This window comes from Vicugna pacos, chromosome 10 (genome assembly GCF_048564905.1).
Source record: "Vicugna pacos chromosome 10, VicPac4, whole genome shotgun sequence".
NCBI classification, from domain to species: domain Eukaryota; kingdom Metazoa; phylum Chordata; class Mammalia; order Artiodactyla; family Camelidae; genus Vicugna; species Vicugna pacos.
Genome location: NC_132996.1, coordinates 23,801,585 through 23,826,168, shown reverse-complemented (window position 1 = coordinate 23,826,168; position 24,584 = coordinate 23,801,585). Strand labels below are relative to the sequence as shown.

The following is a 24,584-nucleotide window of genomic DNA, read 5'->3' as shown; positions in this document are numbered from 1 at the left end:
AAGTGCTTCCTCACAGAACACCATGTAATAAGTGTAAGTATAAAAGGAATGATGGAGTTAGAACATCATCAATGAATGCTAAAACTAGTGGGAGAAACATCTGATAAGGAATAGGATATTTACAGTCTCAAAATAACTTCCCACGAATTACTTATTAATTACAAAGGGAAAATAAGAAAGAGAGACCTAGAGGACATACATTAGCTCTGGGATATTCTTGCCAAAAACCTCAATCTAATAACCATAAGGAAAAAGAAAAACCCAAATTGAGGTACATTTTTACAAAATAAGGAGTATGTATTCTTCAAAAATGCTAAGGTCAAAAAAGACAAAGTTTGAGGAATATTCCAGATTAAAGGAGACTAAAGAGACATGAATAAATGCAATGTGTAATCCTAAACTGGATGCTGGACTAGGGAAAATAATTATATGAAAGATAAAATTGGGATACCTGATGAAATTTGATTGTATACTGCTGATTAGATAGTAGTATTTTATTAGTGTTAAAATTTCTTGATTTTGATACTGGACTATGGTTATGTAAGAAAATGTCCTTGTTCTTAGGAAATAATCACTGATGAAGGGGCATGATGTCTCTACTTACTCAAAAGGTTTAGGAAAAAAGCTAAATAAAAAAACAAAAAAACTCTGTAAGCCTGGCCTGAGTTAGGGATGTAATACTCCTCAGCAAGACGACAGCTGCCTGCCTGCCAGTTCCATGGAGCACCCGTATCTGTGCTTCTCACTACTGATTTAGTTACAGTAACATCAACCACTGCTAATTTATGAAAACTAACAAATCACTGATCATGATAGAAATAACTGGTGACATCTGAGAAAAATGTTCTCAGCTTATTAAGAATGATTCCCAAAAAACACTGTGAAGGTAAAATCTAGGCATGGAAACACCTGGCATCAAAAGGATTCATCACAATCCTTAATGAACTTGGTATGAAGTTAACATATCCATTTATATATCTTACATGAAAGATTTAGTCGGTGGTGAACTGTAAGAATAGAACTCAATGTATTTATCAGAAAGCCTGTATTACAACTAAATGGAAATTTAAGAAATCTTAACTCCGGAAATCATAAAAATTTATTGACTTGGTGAGATGTGGACACAAATTATTTTTACCAGAGTCTCTACTATTCTCCTCAGACTCCTCCTCTTCGTCATCATCAGAGTACTTTTTCTTTGGGGTCTTTCTCCGCAAACGCCTGCTCTGCCTCATTGGCCGGGAGGGATGTCGCCTTAGTCTCCGGCTACAGAAATCAGTGTCGCTGTCATCATTAGATGGCGGGTCTTCTTCACTTTCATCTGGGTTCTCATCAGATACAACAAACTCATCTTGAGATCTGTCCAAGAGAAACCAGATGAATTATAATAGTACACTTAAAACCATAAACCCATGTTTGAGTTCTGAGTTCAATTTTGAACAAGTCCAGTGAATCATTACACAATGTCTGATGTAAAATATCTAAATAATTGTATCAATTTCCCTGTTAATAAAATGAAGAGATGTTTTGCTACCTATCCTTTTTTAAGCAGTTATGAAGATGAACTGATGTTTATTTTTGTATATAAATTGCTTTGGCCTCTTGAGATATTCCCCATGTACTTTAAATTCAACATGCCCCAATGCAAACTCATTATTTCCTAAACTACCTCTCTTCTTTTCCCTAAGCTGGTATTTGGTACCAACACCGATCCAGTAACTCAAAGGAGAAACTTGGTATTTATCCTGATTTCTCTCTTTCTCACATCTGATCAATTACTAATTCCTCCTAAGTCTACTTCTTACAGACAATGTCTCAAACCCGTCCCTCTTCTCTGTTCAGGCTCTCATCTCCCATCTCAACTACTACAGCAATTCCTTGAAGTCTCTCTAATCTCTAGACTCATTTCCCCTCAACATATCCTCCCAATGAATGCCAGGATGAATCCTTCTGAAACATAAAACTCCTATTAGTCTGGTGTTTAAAAACCCTTTAGTGGGTTTTCATCATCTTCAGGATAGAGTCCAAATTCCTATGCATGACAAACAAAACACTCCATCATCTGGTTTCTTTTTATGTCCTGGCCACATCTCCCGCAGGGCACTCTCTGCTTTCTCCTCCATTCTTGCTGACACACCAGGAGTTTCCTAAATATCCCATAATATTTTTATGCCTTGCTGCCTTGGATACATGACTTTTCAGCTTAGAATACTTTCTTTCCTCATAATGCTTCTAATCCCAAATTCAATCTGTTCAATTCATTCTTCAAATTGCAGATCAAGCTTTATTTCCACTCTGAGGCTTTCCTTGACCTTCCTAGATTGATCTGACTCTCCTCCATACCGACTTATTTTTTTAAATTTATATGTACTTATTTATATATATTTAAAAGTTAGTATGTATTTATTTATACATACCCTGACTCATGCTTTACCTGTATTTTAGTAGCAATAATGCAGAATGATTTTTTGTGGTTTAAACGTTTCCTCCATTAACAATGTGAGAGGAGAAACTGCAGTATTGTTTCGATAGCTGCTGTGCAGGGAAGACTTTTCTGATCATGCATACTGAATTACCTGCCCCAGCGCAAACCCCTGTGGTCACCAGAGAACAGTTTCTAGTTACTTGTTCTTGTCCATTTTTCATATTTGACTGGGAACCTCTCATGGTCATGGTGGCAGAAGGTGGCACAGAGGGCACAGAGGTACACAACAAATGAATGCTCAATTACAGTTCATGAAATTTAAATACAATCTTGAATATTAAATAAACAACCTACTTTGTTTTAATCTAAAAAGAACAAAAATCAGCATCCTTGAATCTGTTTTAATATCCGGACAATAAAGAGATTGCCTCTGTACGTAAAGAACAAGAGCCCCATCACAGCAGGGCCAAGCTTCTCTACCAGCCCTGTTCAAGCCTGGATCTAGGGAACAGGTTCTACTGACAGACCACATACCCATCACTGATCTTGAATTCATCCTCACTCTCTTCTTCATCCAGGTTACTGTCACTGTCCAGGTCATTTAGTCGCCGGCGTTTCTTCCGGCGAGCAGCAGCTGCCCTCTGGGGCCGTTTATTTTCTTTCCTCTCTTCATCCAAAATAGTAGAGATGTCTTTTCCACGGTGGCCTGTAATGGTGGAGATATCTTTTCCTCGGCCAACACCTGAGTTTAGGGGCAGGAGGGTGGGGGTGACGGAAAGAGAGGGAAGGAGAGAGAAAGACAACTGTGTATTTATTAAAAGCTTCCCTTTAATATTTACATATTGTACTTAATCATGCTTAATAGCTTTTCTTTGGATTTCTTCATTTCTTCCTACAAATATGCAATTTTCTCACAACTTTAGCTGACGGAGTTCTCAAGTAGAGGTTTACCCTACTAAATAGAAGTTCACTGTGAGGAGAACTTCTTTTAAAAAATATTTTAATACAATTCACATACCATGATATTCACCCTTTTAAAGTATATAATTCAGAGGTTTTTAGTATAGTCACAAAGTTGTGCAACCGTCACCACCAATTCCAGAGCCCTTTCATCATCCCAAAAAGGAACCTCATACCTATTAGCAGTCACTCAAGAATCTCTTCTTGAAAGCTGTCTTTTGGAGACGGCTTTACAAAGAGGCCAATCCATTTTTTTTTTTAAACTTTGTTTGCAGGATAGAAAAAGTGAGAATTCAGCAGTAAAGATGTAAATAAGGCATACATGTCTGGAAAAGCTAGTGACCTCTTCAGTTCCACTACAATAGCCTACTTATTACGAATCCTTTCTAGAGCTTTCGTAATAACTACACAGAAATCACAATGCTCCACACTGCAGCACTGATAATTGCCCACACAGCTCTTTAATTAAATTACCTTCAAATTCTATTTTAATGTTGCCTGTTAGAGACTATGAAATTAATAAACGATTTTTAAAAGGTTAACTGAAAACAATCATTTATATTCTGATTATCCATGATTTTTGAGACTTTGTAGCAGTAGTAATCTAAAAATGGAAAGACAAAAGCAAAGTTTCACTCAGTTTTCTGTTTGGAAACAGAAGTAAATTTGAGGGAGGGGTTAATTTGACTGATTGATTGATTATTTAATAGAGGTGCTGGGGAATGAACCCAGGACTCTGTGCATGCTAAGCATGCACTCTACCACTGAGCTGTACCCTCCCAACCCGCCTCAGAAGTACATTTTTTAATCTGAAGAGGAACATTTATGTTTTATATCAGATCATAAAACAAACTACTTTTTAAAAAATTAGTAAGATTTTAGTCTACACATTGACACTGTGTCCACAGATTATTTTGAATTTCAGCCATTTAAGATCAGTAGTGACTGTGATACATACTAGGGGAATATGAAAATATGCTTGCTCACTGCTCTAACCAGGGCAGTTTAGTTGACATACTGACCAAGTTGAAGAAGAATGATAAACACGTACCTCCTCCATCAGCCTCTTTGATATCATCTTCTATAGCTTCATCAATTGCTTCGTCAAACTCATCAAATCTAAAATATATACAACAATCACATTAGAGCCTGTCCTGGCATAAGGGTTAGGAGATTTGTCTCTGAAGTAAAAACGGCCTGAATGTGAAACTTCTCTACTGCTTTGGAGCTGTGGGGCTTGGACCACATCACCTCGCTCCTGATAACATCAATTTCTTTGGTAAGATAGGGTTTTGTAAGTCAGTATCTAAGCTGTTGTTTTTCATTTTCAAAGATCATCTATACCAGGCATCAGGAAACATTTTTGTAAAGGGCCAGACAGTAAATACTCTAGGCTTTGCAAACTGTACAGTCTCTTGTAACTACCCAGCTCTGCCACTGTGGTGCCAAGTCAGCCAGACAATATAATGAATGAACGCAGCTGTGTTCCACAGTAACTGTATTTAAAAGACACTGTGGTTTGAATTTCATGTAATTTTCTCCTTCTGGTTCTTTTTTTCAACCACTTATAAATGTAAAAACCACTCCTAGGTCACATGCTATACATAAACTGGCAGTCAGCTGGACTGGCCCACAGGCCATAGTTTGCCAACCCCTGATTACACAAATCACAGGACAAAGTAAGCTGAACAAAATTAGTGTTCTAGAAATAATACTAAGTGTGAGGAATATATTATTATTATTAGAGATTATATTATTACTAGTGAAACTCACACAGATGGTCAGAATTATAGAAGTAGGTAACGTAGTTTTTCTTACAAGAGATATTTCCTCCAACTTAACAGAAAAGATCAAGACTCGATAATCCCTAAGATTTCTTCACTTACCAAACTCCTTTCACTTTAGGACTGAGGTAATCAAAGGATAACCTCAAAGTGACTTGTGGAAGACAATGCTAAATATGGTGATTACTAGCTACATGTGGGTATTTACATTTAAATTAATTAAAATGAAAAATTCTGTTCCTCACTAGCCATATTTCAGGTGCTCAACAGTGACACATGGCTACTGACTCCCATACTGGACAGCAAAGAAACAGAACATTTTCATAACCAGTAAATTCTGTTGGATGGATAGCATTAGCAGAGCATAAAGAAATGAATCACACAACACATTTTATGGCAAAGAACATAGTTTATAGTAAATTCTTATACTACTGTTATATAATTTTAAGGCTAAAGGGATCATCTGGGTTAGTCCACCATCATAGGTGTGGCAACCAAGACCCAGGGCAATGGACTGACCACTCAAATCAGTAGCATGGTGAGGACTATAATCTTAAGTCTTCTGGTCCCCAATACAATGCTCTTTCTAGTCAACTCTGATGTCATCCTCTTTTAGGTACAGTAAGAAAGTGATAAACAATTATTAAACGATAGTAATGATAAAATTTTGGGGGAATTGGTCCTTTTTCTGTGTTGATACTTTACTAAGTGCTTCACACTTTATACTCATAACAGTTCTACTGCACCCCACCTACAAAGTGAACTCTAGGTGTATTTAGAGCTTAAATCTGAACACTCAAACTTTAAAAAAATTAGAGAAAGCATATGAAGGATCCCATGAAATTTCTTTAAAAAGTACTATGAAGCAGAAGGAATTAATGAAAAGTGACGAGAGACATACAAATGCCCAACAAGCATATGAAAAGATACTCAACATCATCAGCCATCAAGGAAATGCAAATCAAAACCGTAAGACATCACCTCACATCTGCTAGGATGGCCACCATGAAAAAGACAAAAGCAAACAAGTGTTGGCAAGGATGTGGAGAACCCAGCAACTCTGTACCACTGTTGGTGGGAATGCAAAATGGTGCAGCTGTCAGGGACAACAGTATGAGGTTCCTCGAAAAAACCCAAAATACAACTACCGTATGATCCAGTAATCCCACTTCTGGGTATATATCCAAGATGAAATGCTAATAAAACAAATCTCTGCTTCCTTTAAAAACCACAATTACATCAGGATTAAAAGACAATGCAGTTCTATAATCCTTGTTCTGATAATGTAAATTTGTTCCAACATGACTGATATTTAGGAAGTAATTCAAGCATAACATGCATTTCATACTTGCTCATATTTAATTCTATTTGTGAGAAATACTAGGTAAATGTAGAAAACTACACTTAGCTGCTTAGGAATATTCAAAATGCAGAATGAACACACCTTATAAACATCTACCGGCTCCTAAGCCCATCTCATGTGTGTTATTAGCCATAGCCTTCTGCATCTGGTGTTATTATCTTTCTGGCTGATTTCAAATAGCCCCCTTTTTACCACTACACAATAAATTACAAAATGCAACTATTCTCACAGACACTTCTACAGACAAACTCCAGGGCTGTTTTCAACATAAAATGTCCTATTTATTGTAGTATTGATGTTATTTCTTTTAACGTGTCAAACAGTACCACCATTCTGATTAGGTTCTTACTTTTTTTTTTTCTAAACATGTGACTAATGAAGTTTTTGAGTATGTGGCTGTAACTCCCTATTCCCCATAATCCCTATGGTTTTTATTATGTGACTTTGTACAGCATGGCAATTTTTAGGAATACTTTCATTGTGTTAGAGTAGAATTAACACTTAGACTTCCCGTCAGTAGGTTTTGACTTCATTAGTTATAATGCTTTTATATAAAATGGTACTTTTCCTTTTTCAAGGATTTTTTTTTCTTCTTAAAGAATAAAATGGACACCATTCCTACATGTATTAAGGATTTTCCTCTTACTGATCCTGCTGCATTTTATAAAGTTTTAACAGTAACAACAGCAAACCTCTGATCACTGATGAAAGTTTATAAACAGGAAGCAAGCTCAAAGTTTTATAAAATCAACTTTGTTTTTCATCTCCACTTATTCAAGTTAAAAGATTTTGAAGTTGTCTAACAATGGTCTAAAATAATTAAAATATCAATTATTTATTATTTGAGTGAGACAGGCTGATTTAGTGGAAAGAACACTAGACTAGCAAACAATCAGAAGATAAGGTTAGAGTCTAGGTTTAATTACTAAAAGAGTGACCACGGAAGAATTTTTCTCTCTCTCTGGCATTTCTGGTGGCAGAGGGTACTGTATTTATATTTATTGATTCTTTCAGTAGGCAATGATGAAGCACTATGCTAGCTGTCAAGAACAGAGGGATGCATAACACAGATATGGTACTTACCTTCATGGTAACAGTACAGTGGGGGAGAGAAATATTAATCAAATAATTAAAATCACAATCATTACAACTGTGGTAAGTACTTTCAAGAGAAGAACTCGTTGCTGTGAGGGCATGTAACAGAGTGATCTGATCAAGAGAAGGTTGTTAACAATGTAAAAAATGGGAGAGAAATTCTAGGCAGAAGAAATAGCACGTGCAAAGGGACCGAAAGAAGACAGTGTGGCTACGCTAGGAGTAAGGGAAAATGTGGATGAGATGGAGCTGAAAAGCTGAGTACAGGGCAGGCTATGCAGTGCCAGTGGGCCTTCTTAAAAGCACACATCCTTGCTCCAAGAAATTGGGCAAAGTATGTTAAACAGAAGAGGATAACATGAACAAATTTACATTTGGGAAGGATGAGGCTGGCTGCTCTATGATTCTAAAGAAGGTAAGTAAGAAATAAATGTACAACTTCTAATAATCACTGTGATGCGAAAAGAATATACATCAGAGTTAGCTTGTTTTAAAAACATTTTCCACTCTTTCATTGTAGCCATTTCTATAGATTCCATACCTATAACTTATACATTTCCGTGTTCTTGTTGACCTTCTTTCAAGTAAGTTTGCTTTGGATTTTTTGGAATCTTTTTTCTTTTCTTCATGATCTTCAGAAAAATCTGGCTCCTGGTTTAAAAATATGATAATAAATACATAGGTTTTTACTCATAACAGAACAAAGTTCCTCAGCTTTCTAATGTCTGCCTAGGTAGTACATGTAAATGGTTTAAAAAAGTGAGAAGATCCCCCTCTAACTGAATAAACAGGGCAACACTAAGTACAGAGATTAAAAAGAATATTGGTAATCGAAGGATGAAACACTCTATATTAACTTATGCTTCTGTGAGTTTATAATTACCCCCTTTAAAAACAATCACAATGAAGTTTATCCACTGATAATATGCTGAGTAAGTGAAATAATGGATTTAGAGGAAGAAAGTGGCACGAGGCCGGAAAAAATAACTTATCAAGACAGGCTATTTCAGTGTGTGATTTAAATAGGCCTGAATGAAACTATGTATAAAACTAAGAAAATTTCAAGTGGAAATCATGTTACATATACTTTCACTCATGATATAGATTTCTTAATTACAAATTAGACTAATAAATGCAAAACAATGACACCCCTTCAAAGAAACCAAGCTGTAAGAACACAAATTGAAGTCTCTGATAACCCCAGAAGCAGGGAATTAAAAAACAAATGTCTCTGAACTATTCTTTAATCACTTTACATAAACAGCACATAAACAAGCTAAAAACAAATTACCCAGCTTAGGGTAAAAAACACAAAAGAACATAAACCCCATAGGGGTGAGCTATAAACTTGGTTCAGATGTGATACTACATTTTGGGGCTATCTGCATACACATAACTTTAATCATGGGGGATTAGGGTGACTTCTTTAAGGTACTAAGTTTTCATTTTTAATAAAATAGGTACACTATACACTTAAAATAACTCTTACATAAAGTGAGTTAAATTTTAGAACAATTTTGGCAGTCTCCTCTTTAAAAACATAACAAGCCAGAAACTTACTTGTGGAGGAATGATGTTTTCAATGCTAATACCCACATACACCAAGCGTTCTTTCCTTTAAGTGAAAAAAGGCACATAAAGAAATGAGATTTACTGAAAGTAAAATTGTTACAAAACCATTACTAACACAGATAATACTAAAATTATGATTTCATGGTAACAGCAGAGGCTAGATCACAGACATGTTAGTTATTATCTATGAAATTTATAGTATTGGTATCTGTGGCAGGCACACAACTTCCCTATGATATGAAAATTGCAGCTTTAGAAGTGACTTATACCAGTGAAATAAAACCTGTAAGTGAAATAGACAAAGAAATATGATGAAAAGAGTCATGCTGCAAGTCACTGACAAAGCGATTAGATGGAAAGCCAACTCTGACTGGGTAAATTAGATCTTTGTTATGCTGAAAGTTCTTCTAATACTGTGTGTGAATGACTCTGAGACCATTCACTTCTTGTTTGCAGAAAAAAAAAAACAGCAATGCAGCCATTCGGCTCTGCACTCTAGGATGCTTACAACAAAGATAATCCTCAGAGCCAGTTAATACTTCTCCAGGAAATGTAGATTTATGAGCACTAATGACATCTCCAGAGTTTCATTTCAAAGGAACAAACCTTTGCTGATTTTAATTCAACAAATTTTATACAACAAATTGCTATATACAACAGTAGCTTTCTCTGGTTCTCCCAAAGTTCATTTAATTCACCAAGGACAGCTGAGCTCTTATATACATGCCAGTGTATGTTCAACTGAACAGAAATAATAACCACCACTCCTCCCTTTATTTGTGATGTCCCACACAGAACATTAATGACCAAGGTGTATGGTCCTATAGAATACAGCCTTAACCGCTTTAAAAACCTGGGGCCCTGCTAAGAATAATCTAATGGTCTTTTTAGAGAAGGGTTATGACGCCGTCAAGTAAAAGCTGGCGTGTAAGAAAATGGCAGTTATTTAAATCAAAACCTGATTAAAAAATGGTACAGTTAATGAACTACAAACTAGGAAAGGCAAGAACAGTACCAGTGGTAATTAACAAGGAAGGCTTCATGGATAAGTCAGAACTTGAGCTCTTTGTTATCAAATATGTTTGACATGTCTCTCTTTACCTTCACCAAGTTTACTGTGATATCAGTTTCCTTTTTTACCTCAAAATCTTTCACTTGACCATTACTTCTCTTCTCAGCTCAGCTGAAAAAATAGTCATGTTTCATATTAGGTCATGATTTTTGTCAGGCTTGGAAATCCAAAGGTAAATAAGACATGGTTCTTGCCCTCACAATTATTTAACAACTGGCTGTAGCCTATTATGAACAAGTATAATGTAGACATGAGAATGGAATAGATTTTGTCTGAAAAGCTGGGAAATTTGGGAAGGCTTTAAATAGGTGGTAATACCTGAGTAAGATCTTGAAAGTAAGTATGATCCCTCATCAAAGCATTCTCTTGCTCAGTAATCTCATGGAAAGTCACATCTTCCATTCCATCTCATTACTTAGCTCAATGATCATACTGGGCCCAGACCTTATTATTATCAACAACCACATCCCTTCTAAAATTTCTATTTCAAGGATCCTATTCTCTGACTTCTACTTCCAGCTTACTCCCTCTGGTACACTTATTTTAACAATTCTCTGACTCCAGTGGGACCTCTACCCATTGATCCTACCCTCTTTTCACTGTCCATCACTCCCTTCGTGTCTTACTTTCCCCCTTACCTGGCTTAGACTCTATGGGCCATCATTATTAAATACTCCTTTGCATACACTTTCAAATTCCTTGTCTCCTTCTCTCCGTCCTTAACCCTGATTAAATCCAACTCTGCTAGCAAAGCACTAATAATAGTACTCTGGAAGTACAGTACAAGTCCTGGAAGGGGTGTTTATAAATTAAATGTTGAATGGACTTCTGAATCATCGGATTTCACAGAGCATCACAGCTCTAGCACTATAGATAGTTGCTGGCTAATTTACAATCATTCACTGACACATCCTTCTTTTCCACCATACCAGAGCCCACCCACATATTATATACTTCATGTTGATTATAGTGCCTGGCATAAAGTAGGTGCTCAATAAATGTTCATTAAATCTTGAATAAATGCACAAAGGGGAAAATGTTAAGCAAGCCTCTAAATTGCTAGCATGAGTGAGGGCCAGAGAAATTATTTTACAGATTTAAAACAGGATAAATAAAAATGCTCATTTTTAAAGAGATGAAGTCATCTGGAATTTACAGTAAATATTTACTTAAGAAACATACATCTATATTAGGAGTCATAAATAAATGAAACCTTTGTTAACCAGATACTGGAGAGAATTAACAAGCAACAGTAACAATTAAGTTAACTGGCCTTGTCCCAGAATGGTCTATCATATAGGATTTAGTGTGATCTAAACCTATAATTACAGATGTCTTCTTTTTAACTTTTTAATTTTTAAAAACTGAAGTCAGCTACAATGTGCCAATTTCTGGAGTACATCACCATGTCCCAGTCATGCATACACACACACATATATTTGTTCTCGTATTACAGATATCCTCCTAAAGGAAGACATTTAGTAAAGAGGATTATGCCAAGCAGAGAAGTGAAAGTGAATGAAATAGTATATGGGAGACTAATAGTGTAAACAAATGTTGTGGCACATTTTAACATAAATTTCTGAAATTTAAAGCATTTCTTAATTGCAGCAGCATATCCTACAGTGTGTGAAGCAAGAGTAAAATAAATGTTCACCAACTTTTCCACATATAAAAGGTATAAGCATCATAAGTCTCCAAAGAACAAACAGATAGGGGGCAGGGGGTGGGAAGGGACCGACCGGGAGTTCAAACTTTGTAGATACTGATAGGCATATGCAGAACAGATAAACAAGACTATACTGTATAGCACAGCGAAATATATACAAGATCTTGTGATAGCTCACAGTGAAAAAGAATGTGACAATGAGTATATGTATGTTCATACATAACTGAAAAATTGTGCTCTACACTGGAATTTAACACAACATTGTAAAATGACTATAACTCAATAAAAAATGTTAAAAAAAATTAAAAAAAATAAAGGAGAACAATATTGAAGGACTGACACTACCCCCCCCCAAAAAGAAAGAACAAACAGATATAATGTGAGTTGAAGACAAATTCTTAGTGGTTTACATTCTTGGCATTTAGAGAGAATCCATTTTCTTCCAAGCCTTTAAAGGATAAGCCTATTAGCTACCTACACTGCTAAGTCAGATCAGCTTCAGAACTTAAGAAAAACTACTCATTTCTCAGAAGCACAGCGAAATTTCATGAAAACTGAGTCTAATTTTTAATTACGATTTAATTTAAAGTATCTTTAGTTAGATCTTTTCCAGCGTCAAAAAATAAAACAGGAGCAATTCACACATCAAAATAGTCTAATAATTATACACAGGGCTATTAGAGTACTTAAATATAAAGGTATTTAGACAGCTAATTAAAGAAAAACCCAAAGTACTACTTTTATCTCCTAGTGAACTTTAGAGATAAACTCTGCCTTTAAACTAAGCAGTATTCATTACAAGCCAGAGAGAGCTCAAGATGAGTAATAAGGGAAGAACAGGACCCAGAGGCTGAACCCATTTTTAAGGCTCACCTTTGCACACAGTAAAGGGTGTGGATCATGGTATGAGTTGACTGCCTTAAGATGAACTAAATTTTAGGGGGAAATACTATGTGACAACAGGCAAATGCTAAAAGTAGGAACAAATGAAGACCAATCAGGGGATATTGCTTGGATTTTTTTCATACTATGTACACTAAGTCCTGTTGATTAAACCTCTGAAAATTCTCCCCAACCTCTCCTCTTTACTATCATGATGACTACCCTAGTTCAGGCCTCACTGGATTTCATGGATGCTATTCCAATAGCCTCAACTCTAATTTCTTCTTCTTACTTTTACCAGTTAATTTTTCCTGAAATAAAAGTCTGACTACGCATATCCCTCCTTTGATGGCTCCCCCACTGCCTCTAGAGAATAATTAAAATCTCCTAGCCAGTTATGCAAAGCTGTTCACAATTCTGCCTCAGTTTACTTCTATAGCTTCATTCCCCCACCACTCTTCTACTCTCACATTTACATTGTCTTTGCTCGCATTGTGCTCTTTGCCTGAAAAATCCTTTTTCTGCATGTCCACATATAACCCCTAGTTAGCTTCCAAGGACCTCTCTGATAAGCCCAACCCCTAGGAGAACCATAGTGCTCCTCCACAACATTCTTGTAATGCTCTGGATATACCTTCATTTGCCTGCTTTACTGAATTACTGGTTCACTCGTCTGCATTCTCTGGTAGAAGGTGAGCTCCAGGTAAGTGAGAGCTTTGTCTTACTCATCTTTTCTCTTTAGTTTGGAACACAGGAGGAATGAATGAATGTTTAGTAATAATAGACCAAAGAGGTACATATAAATAAACACAAATTTACTGCCTTGATTTTGAGCCCCCCTTTAAAGATTAGGCTCAACACCAATCTTATCTCATCCAAGAAGCCTTCTCCAACTGCTTTATACCACAATGCAGTGGCATATTGAAAAGGGAGGCATCTCTTATAGTCAGTAGGACACAGTTTAGCATTTAAATGCTCTTTATTTCACCAGTGTTAACTCTGCCCACCCAAAGAGAGCACATGAGTAACTAAACCACGGACCAGTTCTTACAGTTTTCTTGTACTCACTACATACTTAGTTAGGTACATATCCTCCACAATACTTAGGCCAATATTTATTCAGAGTAGGGTTCTGATAAATATTTTAGATCAGGGGTTGGCAAACATTTCCTGTAAAAGGACAGATAATAAATTAAGCTTGCGTCGAAAGGTCTTTGTTGCAACTACTGAACTCTGCTGCTGTAGAGCAAAAGCAGCCACAGAAAACATAGAAACAAATAAGCCTCGCTACATTCCAAGTAAACTTTTTTACAGATAGTGAAATAAAAATATATCATTTTCATGTGCCATGAAATGATTTTTGCTTTTACTGTTTTCTAATCACTTAAAAACCTAAAAAAGCCCATTCTTAGCTGGCAATACAGAAACAAGAAGTGAGTCAGATCTGGCCCACAGGTCAGTTTGCCAATCCCTGCTTTAGACAGACCCATTAAATCTATACCGGAAGACAATTCTGATGTCATATTCTCAAGTAAAACAATAATACACATATCACAATACCTGCGTTCAGCACGCTCCTTCTTCTTTAAGGCAACATCCAAATCCTGCAATTGTTCCTCTAATTTTTCACATAGTAGTTTCTGAAAAAGTATAACAGATGAGTGTCATTTTTAACACCTTTCCACAATCATTGTCACTTGCCTGTTAGCTGGTAGATAAGGTGCTATGAGAGCTAATAAGGGGCTCATAGTTAACACTGAAATGTTCTTGTATTTAATTAAAGAAGTACCTCAGCATCCACTGAACTGAAGATGAGGAGGGGTATCTTTGAAATAACACACACGTTAAAGAAACTTACATCTTTGCCAAGGAACACATGCTGTGCCTATCTTGCTGACAGTAATCAATGTTTAAAATAGCATTTGGTTCAATGCATATACATGACAGTGATTAAAGTTTTTTTTTAAATCCCAAGACATTTTTAAGGAAGAAGGTTACACGTACAAGAAAAATATAATGGTGCCAATCACTATTTTTAAAAAAGAGAATGGAAAAAAATTTATAAAACCATGCCACATGGTTACTGGGTCAAAACAGAGCGGAGGAATGTAACTGCTAAAGTAATGCAAAGCCAAAGAACTCCATTTCACTAAGACATGCAATAAAGGCTATCATTTTTAAAGTGAAATGAGACTGGTTCTGTGAGAGAAAGAACCCCTTGGGTGCAAAAAAAAAAATCCCGTTCTTCAGGTTTCAAAAGAAATCCACCTGATACAAGATATGAGAGAAACAGAATTCATGTTTCTATTCCTAGTACCATCATAATGGTGCATAACAATACCATCTACAAAACTGACAAGAAGGTAGGCAGAAATGAAAAAGAAGATGAAACAAAGGATAGACAACAGGAAGAAACTTATTTCTTCCCTTGTATATTATCTTAATTTGGGATTCACTGTGCCGTCAACAAATGTGAGAAAAAAAAATAAACCACAGATTATAATTTTACAAAAACCAGAGGTCCTCTGCGAATTGCTTAGGAAAAAATAAAGGGAAGATCTAAAAGGTAATAATAAAAGGTAGTTTTTTCAACAGTCTCTAATTTCACAGAAATTTAAGAAAGAGATAAACAGTATTTACAAATTGTTTTGAAGATTAAAAATATTCGGTGGCTGTCAAAAAAAAATTATTGCTTTGGATATAAAATCAAAGACTGGAAAAACAGAACTGTGCTGGGTCGTACATGTTGGCAAGGGGGGCAGAACCATTCTCCATCTGGGATGATCATCAGAGGAGGGCGAAGGCAGGCAGTGTGGTACCCACTGTCACAGGAGTCACACAGAAGAATCTGAAATAAACCACAGATTAATGTCAACCTAACTCAATGACTAATATTCAATGACAAGTTAAAATGAAGACATTTCTATATTTGGCAGTATACTACATTCTATCTGCATGAAGCACAATAATAAACAAGCTCTGATAATTAGGGATCTAACTTGTCATTTAAAAACATTTTTAAAAACAAAAAAAAAACCTAAGAAAATGTTAAGCTACAAGGTTTAGTGAAAAATAAGTTTTTTCTGAACTAGAGTTTCAATCCTTTTTTAGTGTGCCACAAGGACTATGACAATATATTCTTCATAACACAGTTTTATAGTTCAAGTATCATAAAATCATAAAGGATTTTAAAAATACGAGTAATTCCAAGTTAAGTAGCATTTCCGTTACCTACCTGTAAGAAATATTCATGGTTCCTTTTATCATGTAAATTCAAACATGGAAGGGACTGAGGTATGAGAGGAATGGAACTATACTCAGGACGATATAAAAGCAACCAATAATTAGTCCTGCGTTGACTATTTGCTGATTGAGTTTAAGATGACCAATTCTCTAAAACTTAAAATGGTGCACTCATGAATTAAACTAAAAAAAAACCCAAAACAAAAAACCTTTATTTCAAAATAATTTTAAGAAATTAACACATTATAAACTAACTATATTTCAATCTAAAAAAGGGAGGAAGGAAGAATAGTTTTAGATTTATAAAAGAGTTACAAAAATAAAATTCTTTGAGTTATATATAAAACTATTATTTAATTTATTGTTCAAATTGTTCTAGCCATCGATATGCTAGGAGTTTACAGGTTGGCCCCTGTGTCCTTAGGACTCAACTGCATGGTTTTATTTTTTTTTTAAAAGCACTTCCTTACTTTCTGGCAATAGCAGATATTCCAAGGTACATCTTACATGCTCCCTGACTAAGCCTTAGATCAGCCATTTTTCTCAGAATCACTGGCTCCTTTATTGGAGATTGGTATTTAGAAACCCTAATCTAGATGCAAAGTGCTCACTGCTACTGGGTATCCCTGCTTCTAAGCTCTCACGGAGGACAGGGCCAGGAAATACATGTATGTACAGCAACCCATGTATATACATACTATATTAAAATAAGCATGAGTTCATACTAATAACTCTACCTCTAATCCAGCACCACAGGGTTCATTTTAGCCTTCGGTCTTATTTGTAACTTCTTTTTTGACAGTGAGAAAGTTGGCTCCTATCATTTATTTGTATGTAGCCTTATTTGCATATAGCTATACAGTTTCTGAATTGCTAACGTACCATGAGGAGAGTTGAGGGTGGGAGGCAGAATGTGCACACACGTGCAATGATTTAAAAGTGGAAAACTCCCTTCTCCATATGAGGCATCAACATGTGCTACCAATACTCAGAAATCAATACTAAGTTATATTAATATAATACTCCAGCCACATGACTGATTGATTACACAGCCATGTGTGGACTAACCTGGGCAGCAGCTGATTCTATTTACCACATTGTTTCTGATAAAACATAATCTGAATTTCAAGTAACAAACTTAAAAGTAAACTTTTAGAACTCAGTTTACTTCTAAAATGATGAGTATCTCTATTCTTCATTAAAGGTTAAATGCCATTAAAATAAATACTACTACGTGAGATTTCCAAGTTTCAGGCAATGATCCACTTAGCATCTGGAAAATCCCACAGAGTTCTATACTCATCTATCAATTTATTGCTTTTCTGCTGTAAGCTCAATGAGAACAAGGACCACAACTAATTCAGTATCATTTCCCTACCACTTAACACGTACCAGTTGCTTGACATTTTGATTTGATAATTATTAAGTATCTGGCATAAGATGTTCAATATATTTGGGATTTTCAGTTTCCAATGCAATCCTTTGGCACGTAACCAGTAATGGGATTTTCAGAGCAGTTATTATGATAATCAAACAAACTAATTCAACAAGATACATGCATCCCAGTGTTCACAGCAACACTATTTACAATAGCCAAGACATGGAAGGAACCTAAATGTCCATCAACGGTTAACTGGATAAAGAACACACACACATTAACACACACAATGGAATACTACTCAGTTATAAAACAGAATGAAATAATGCCATTTTCAGCAACATGGGTGGACCTAGAGATTATCATACTAAGTGAAGTAAGCCGAAAGGCAAATATCATATGATATCACTTACATGTGGAATCTAAAAGAATGACAAAAATGAATTTATTTACAAAACAGAAACAGATTCACAGACTAAGAAAACAAACTTATGGTTACGGGGGGGGGGTGCGGGAGGGAGGAGGAATAAACTGGGAGTTTTGGATTTACAGATACTAACTATTATATATAAAATGGATAAACAACAAGGTCCTACTTTTTAGCACAGGGGACTATATTCAGTATCTTGTAATAACCTATAAAGAAAAAGAATATGAAAAAGAATATATATATACGTGTGTGTATAATGGAATCACAATGCTGTACATCAGAGACCAACACAACATTGTAAATCAACTATACTTCAATTAACAACCACCACCACCACCACCAAACGAAAATCCTATGTGCATTCCAAGGAGGATACAGCTTTCTCCACCTGCTAGACGTCATTTCTGCTCACCTCATTTTATTTCTATTTCTTCACACCGCTTTGTCACTGATATGCATTTCTGCCTCAGTCAAAATGCACAGCTTAATAAAGTATTAGGAAACAGTAGGGAAAAAACACAAGTGCTGATTTTTACTTGATTTAGAGGGCAGAAAAGACCAGTATCTCAAATCTTCTCTTTGCTTTCTCTACACAAAAATCTTCACCTAACTTTTACAGCTTGATGATCCTAAAAATGCTTAGAAGGGTCTTCTCAGTGTAATTCTGACATCTATTCTCGAAGCTAAAGTCATTCTCTGGTTCTAAGTTATATGTTTTACTCGAATTCTCTGAAACTACTGGGACATGGTACACTTCACTAATAAATTTATTTTCCACTAATGATTTTAACACTTAGGAAGAAAACTGCAAATAAATCACAAACAGCTTTAACCCAGCACACAACAGATGTCAGGAACTGTGCTAGGCAACTTCACGTAACTTGCTTCTGTTCTACACAACTCTACATATGTGGGAGCATCTTCCTTCATGTCTCTTTCTACTTAATAGGTAGAGCTTGTCTTTAAAGTCAAACTTATTCAAAAGAACAGATAGTTGCAGAGAATTGGGCATAACAAGAGTATTTCTTTAATAGGTTCTTTAGAAAGCACTTACAAACTGCAAAAATACATATACAGGTTAGGAACTGGTTTCCCTGATTTAGGCCATGTTTGAAGAACTTACTTCCTAGATAAGAAAGTCTCACGCAAATCTGTCACTATTCATAGAATATATCTGGCCTACAATTTATCCTCTTATTTTTTTTTTTAAACTGCCCATCTTAGCCCTACTAGGTTACTCCATGACTTACATGTTTTAATAGAAAGGCAACAAGGCCTTCAGGCTTTAACTTATTTAAAGCTGCCACTTCAGAAATATCATTATAAAGTAACTTAAAAGGGAAGAAGAAAAATTGCTAAAAAGGTACAGAATAAAAATATTTGAATAAATTAACTGATTTCTGAGAAGAGATTAGGAGTGTATGCTTAAGTAGAGGAAATGTCAATATAAAAACCAGGTTGAATGAAAGCAAGATCCTAATCCTCCCTAGAACTGGGCTGTTATTTGAGAAATAGAAATAAAGGTTATTTTGCACACATAAAATGGAAATTATGATCGAACCCAAAAGAGTTAGGCTGTGTCAGGCAACCATAGTATGCCTGTAATACAAACACAGTTCATTTAGCTGAGGTACATACTAGCTCAGGGTGGTTTGGAAGGCCACATTTTTTGCATGGTTCATCATCATCTGCTAAAATGGCTTCTTCACTTTCCTTTTCTTCTTCCTCTTCTGAAGCTGCAGATGATTTTTCAATGTCAGACCCTTCACTTTCATCATTGCTGGAATATTTCCACCTGCCACGTGTTCGAGAACCAGTCCATCGAACTTTGCCTTTGGGTTTTACCTTGTAAAAAATATAAAGTAGGATAATTTAATGTAATAAGAATATTTAAAAAACAGTTCTGATTACATGTCCCTTGTAGAATATTTAGTGAATATACAAAGAAGAAAAGGAAAATAGCTTTATCAACAGATCTTCCAACTATCAAATTTTAGCATGTATTTCCCTTATTTCTATTTTTAAAAATATTTTCCCTAGTCATAATAACATATTCTCATAACATCTTTTACATACATATATGTATAATATGCCATCACATAGCTGTATTTATCTAGTCCACTACTAGACGGACATTTAGGTAGTTTTCCATTTTTTCACTTTCATAAACAACGTATCCTTGCAATTATAAACTTTCACATACACCTCTGTGGTTAGGATAAATTCCTCGAAGAGGATTCTGGGTCAAAGGTCATGTACTTTTTAAAGGCTCTATAACAGAGCACTGACTATATTCTCACATACCATTACCTAAAATTTTTAATTCTGATATTAGAGGTGAATTAAAAAATTTTAATGGGTCAGAAATGCATATTAAAATCCTGACAAACTTAAAAAATATGTCATTCAGAGAATAAGTTTATAATGCTGTGAAATGCTTTTTACTGCTTGGCTTCACTATATTTTAATTCATATTTCAGTTTCCTCCTATAGCGTAAGTTCCTATCAAAGACCAAAATAATTCTAACAACAGAAGGGGAAATTTCTTTAAAAAAAGAATTTAAAAATTCAGTATTTCAGGGAATTGCAATGATCACTTACAATGAAGAACAAGCCGATCACTTAAATAAACAAAACAAAACTAGCACTTTTAGTTATACAAACTCCTACAGGCTAACCCAAGACCTGTACAGATTTTGCTTAAAATAAGAGTCACAGGGGAAAAAGAAATTCTGGCTTCTAAGACTACTGATTAAAATGGGGGAACACAGGAATTCTCAAACACTGGTAATGAAAGGGCACATTAACGGGGCCTTCTTTGGAGTGGCAATAGCTATCAAAACTTAAAACACACATGCCTTTGACCCAGCAATTCCAATTCTAGGAGTCTATTCTAAAGAAATACTCACTCAAGTCCAAAAGGATCTTCAATGCAGCATTGCCTGTAATAGTGAAAAATTGGAAATAACCTAAATGTCAATCAATAAGGGAGTGGTTAAATAAACTGAGGTACATCCATATTATTCAATACTATGTGGCCATCAATAACTAAAAAGTAGACTATTATCTACTGATATGGAAAGAGTTCAGACACACAATGTTAAGTGAAAAACTCATAGAAAAATGAATTTGTTTGACTCTAAGTGAATAGGTAAATATTTATGAACATACACAAGAATGTATAGAAAAAGGACTGGAAAGAGGTGTACCACAAACTGTTAGTAGCGTTTATGAGGAGTTCTCATTTTTCAATCCTACAAGTTAGGTCTTTTTTTTCTGCCAAGTTAGGTATTACTTAAATAGTTTTCAAAGAGAATATATTCTTATACTGCCTACAATAGAGAAGAAGCTTAAAAGATGATTAAGATATAAAGTTTGAAATTTAATGTCTGGGAATAACTACTGAGAAAAGACACCTTATATATAGGAAGAAAGGCTTTTTTGTTGTTGTTGTCTTTAGTTATCTTTGAATGACTTGTTTTAGCCAAAAGCAAAGAGCTACAAACACTTAGAGCTAAATATTTCTAACAGAAATTAAAACGCAGAGTAGGAGAAATTTTACCTTGGTTACTTTAGAATTTGTATCCTTATCTGTTTTTTTCAAATTTTCTTTTTTCTCTGTTTTTTGCAAAGCTGCTGACTCTTCTTCCACTTCATCTTCTCCTTCCCCTCTTTTTTTATCAGCTTTTTGATCTCTGATTTCAGCCACTTTCGCTGTGGGTCTAGATATTCTTGGAGACCTCCTTAAAGTACGACCTACATTTGTTTTCTCTTCTTCCTTTTCTGTCTTCTCTTGCTTGGTTTCCTGCTCTAGAATTTTGGGAGGAGAATCTGGCTTCTTCTTCCGACTGGATATCCTAATTGTTAATTTGATGCCCTCCTTCTGCCTTTCAGAGGTTATCTCTGTGTTTTCCGAGGCAGTGGTGTCTTCTTCAGGAATCAACTTATATTTAAATTTACTTTTTTGTATAGAACCCTTTGTCTCAGAAGGATCATCTGTGCCAGAGGCCTGAGCATTGTTCAGATTATCTGTTTCTACCTTTGTGGACTCAGAATCCTCTTTTAGAATTTCTGGGTCTATTTTCTCCAGGGACTGACCTTCAGTGGAACTTGTGCTCTGACACTCTACCACTTCTTTTTCTGAGGCTCGTTTCTCACAGTGGCCAGTCATGTTAGATGATGGAGAAGCTTCAGCTGCTTCAGGAGACCCTGCCTGTACTGATTCTACAGTACTCTTTGGACCCTCCTCTGGTATTGGACTCAATCTCTGTGTGTCCTTATCAAGAAAAGTCTTTTTGGACTTCTCTAACTTGTCAAGACATTCTAGGACTGGTGGGCGCTTATCTTTCTTACTTTTGGGAGACTTCTCATCAACTTTCATGGTACAGGATTCAGTGGTAGATAAGGTAGTTTTAAAAGAGAGGTCCTTTGCTATTTCAGAAGTCGAAAGAGACATTTCCATTTCTGGAGGACCAGTTTCCTCTATGTGTCCTTTTTGACTCTGGGTCTCTAAGATTGATACTGAACGAGCTACATCTTTCCCTAAAGGGATCACTTCCTTCTCAATATCACCTACCTTCATACTTGTTATTACAGAATTTAAGGACTCTGCTCCATTTCCCTCCATGATGACACTTCTGTCCTTAGAGGGGCTACAGCTATCTTCCTTTGTATCGAAAAACTTTGTCTCCATTTGTTCTGTCTTAAAATTTGGAGTTACCTTTTCATCACTAACTTCTCCATTTACCAGCTGTTTTCCTTCGTGACCCAAAGTAGTGATTGTACAGATCCTTTTACAAGTCTCTTCCTCTTGCTTTATTTCATCTTTCAAAAATTCTTTTGTTGGAGTGACTGATTTACACAAAGGTCCTTTGATTGGACTGTCAAAATCATCACTCAGTTTAATTTCTCGTTTTTTCAGTGGTATCTTGGCCTGCTGGTCATTTTTAAGCTTCTCGGTTTCTTCAGTAGACTTCTCAGTAATTTCCTGAGAAGATTTAACATTGCCACCACAATCGAGCCTCTCAGGCTCTAGCTTCTCTGCGCTACCTCTGATATCTTTAGGATCTGCTCTACAGTCCTTCATTTCAGCTTTTACAGGTTTGACATTTTCCTTGAAGGAGTCACTTTCTTCTTTGATAAGCTTTTTTTCTTCACTTTCTGGCAAAGGTTTTTCTAGCTTCACTATGACTGGCAGTTTTACAAGTTCCTTTTCATCTTCTTTTTCTATTTTCACAGTAGTCTCTTCTAGAGCATTGGGTGTAGAACAGTTTTCTGAATCTATTGGCTGCTCTTCACTCTTCATCTTTTCATTTTCCTTCTGTTCTTCTGAAAAATTAGATAAAGTTTATATGAATCTAAGTATTCAAGATTACGAAATACATAAGGCTGAACATAAAATACATTTCCATTTGAAGTTTCTCTTTTAAAAGAGGTCGCTTTTGTCACTGGACACTTGACAATAAAAGATAAAATTGGACAGTAAAGAAAATTACCAAACTCTGAAGTATAACTTCTAGGTATTAAAAAAATGTTATTTAGAAAGACTCAGGTTTCTGCTTTATACTTTAGCTTCAGTGTTCTCAATGAAATGCAAATAATTTATACAGCTCAACTAATTTATTCAAGCTCAAGAAATGGCTCAAAAATATGAAACTAAGAATATTACATAAAACATTTCCAAAAGACCATATTTGTTTTAAAAACTGACAACTGTTCTTCCTTGCAAATCACTGAGCACTTCATTTCCCTGAGGTAACTTGAGCATGGCAGTGGGAAAATGTTTTATGTTTTATTCAGATTATTAAAGTAACAAGACTTCATACAGAAAATGAAAAAAGGGGAAAAATGCCCATAATTCTAATATCTGGAGGCATTATTGAATACTTCAGAAGTTAATATTTACAAAGAAACTATTTAGCTTTATCTGCCAACTCCTCTTTCACCTTATTTGCTAGGTATTCCCAACTTTTTGGAGTACCTAATAGTGCAAATTTAAATAAATAAAAAAGATATATTTAGTAAATACCATAGTCTTTGGTATTACACAGAATGCATATATGCTTAAACTTGTGCTCAGGAATCTGAGCAGTGTTTTCAGAATTCATTAAGTATTAATTTTACCTACGTTTTCCTCACCCCATCCTAGCAACTGAAAAACCTCAATTTTAAACAAAGTTTTATAAGATAGGAATTTAAAAAAAATTTTTTGAACAGATTCTTGCCAAGTTCATAAACCAGAGTTTTATGTATTTCATGGGAATAAAATGGAATGGACAGAAGTGAGATGAACCAGGACATAGTTTATAAAATTAGAATTCAATATTTTTTTAAAAAGTAAATATATTTTTATTACAAACCGCCATTTATTTTGTTTGATCATATTGCAAGTAAAAAATTCATCTCACTTGCTTTAAGTGATCTCATCGGCTGCAGTATGGCGAATTGATGAAAGAGGACCAAGGACAGAAATGAGAACAGTAAGATTATTTTGAGAGAATAAATGATGAAAGCTCTTCAAGGTCATCTCATTTTATTCAGATTAAAACCCAACATTCTCAATAAACTACAAAGCCCTATACAATCTCCACACCCCTTTCCCCATCTCCTGAAGCCTTACCTCTCTGACCTCATTTCCTTCAGTGTTCAAAACTGGTCATTCATTCTGCTTTAGCTACATTGCTCACCTTGCTCTTTCTATAAAAAGGGGAC

General features: G+C 35.4%; 1 protein-coding gene across 1 annotated transcript in view; it reads right to left on the bottom strand.

Annotated features, from left to right (window-relative positions):
• RSF1 (remodeling and spacing factor 1) overlaps window positions 1–24,584 on the bottom strand; it is a 119,491-nt gene that overhangs the window by 6,386 nt on the left and 88,521 nt on the right. The window contains exons 6-14 of the mRNA XM_006213645.4: window positions 21,436–23,201; window positions 19,512–19,718; window positions 15,566–15,670; window positions 14,383–14,462; window positions 9,188–9,242; window positions 8,169–8,278; window positions 4,437–4,504; window positions 2,960–3,167; window positions 1,139–1,359 (exon numbers count right to left, since the gene is read on the bottom strand). Coding sequence (XP_006213707.2) covers window positions 1,139–1,359; window positions 2,960–3,167; window positions 4,437–4,504; window positions 8,169–8,278; window positions 9,188–9,242; window positions 14,383–14,462; window positions 15,566–15,670; window positions 19,512–19,718; window positions 21,436–23,201 — 2,820 coding nt within the window. The remainder of the gene's footprint in view (window positions 1–1,138; window positions 1,360–2,959; window positions 3,168–4,436; window positions 4,505–8,168; window positions 8,279–9,187; window positions 9,243–14,382; window positions 14,463–15,565; window positions 15,671–19,511; window positions 19,719–21,435; window positions 23,202–24,584) is intronic.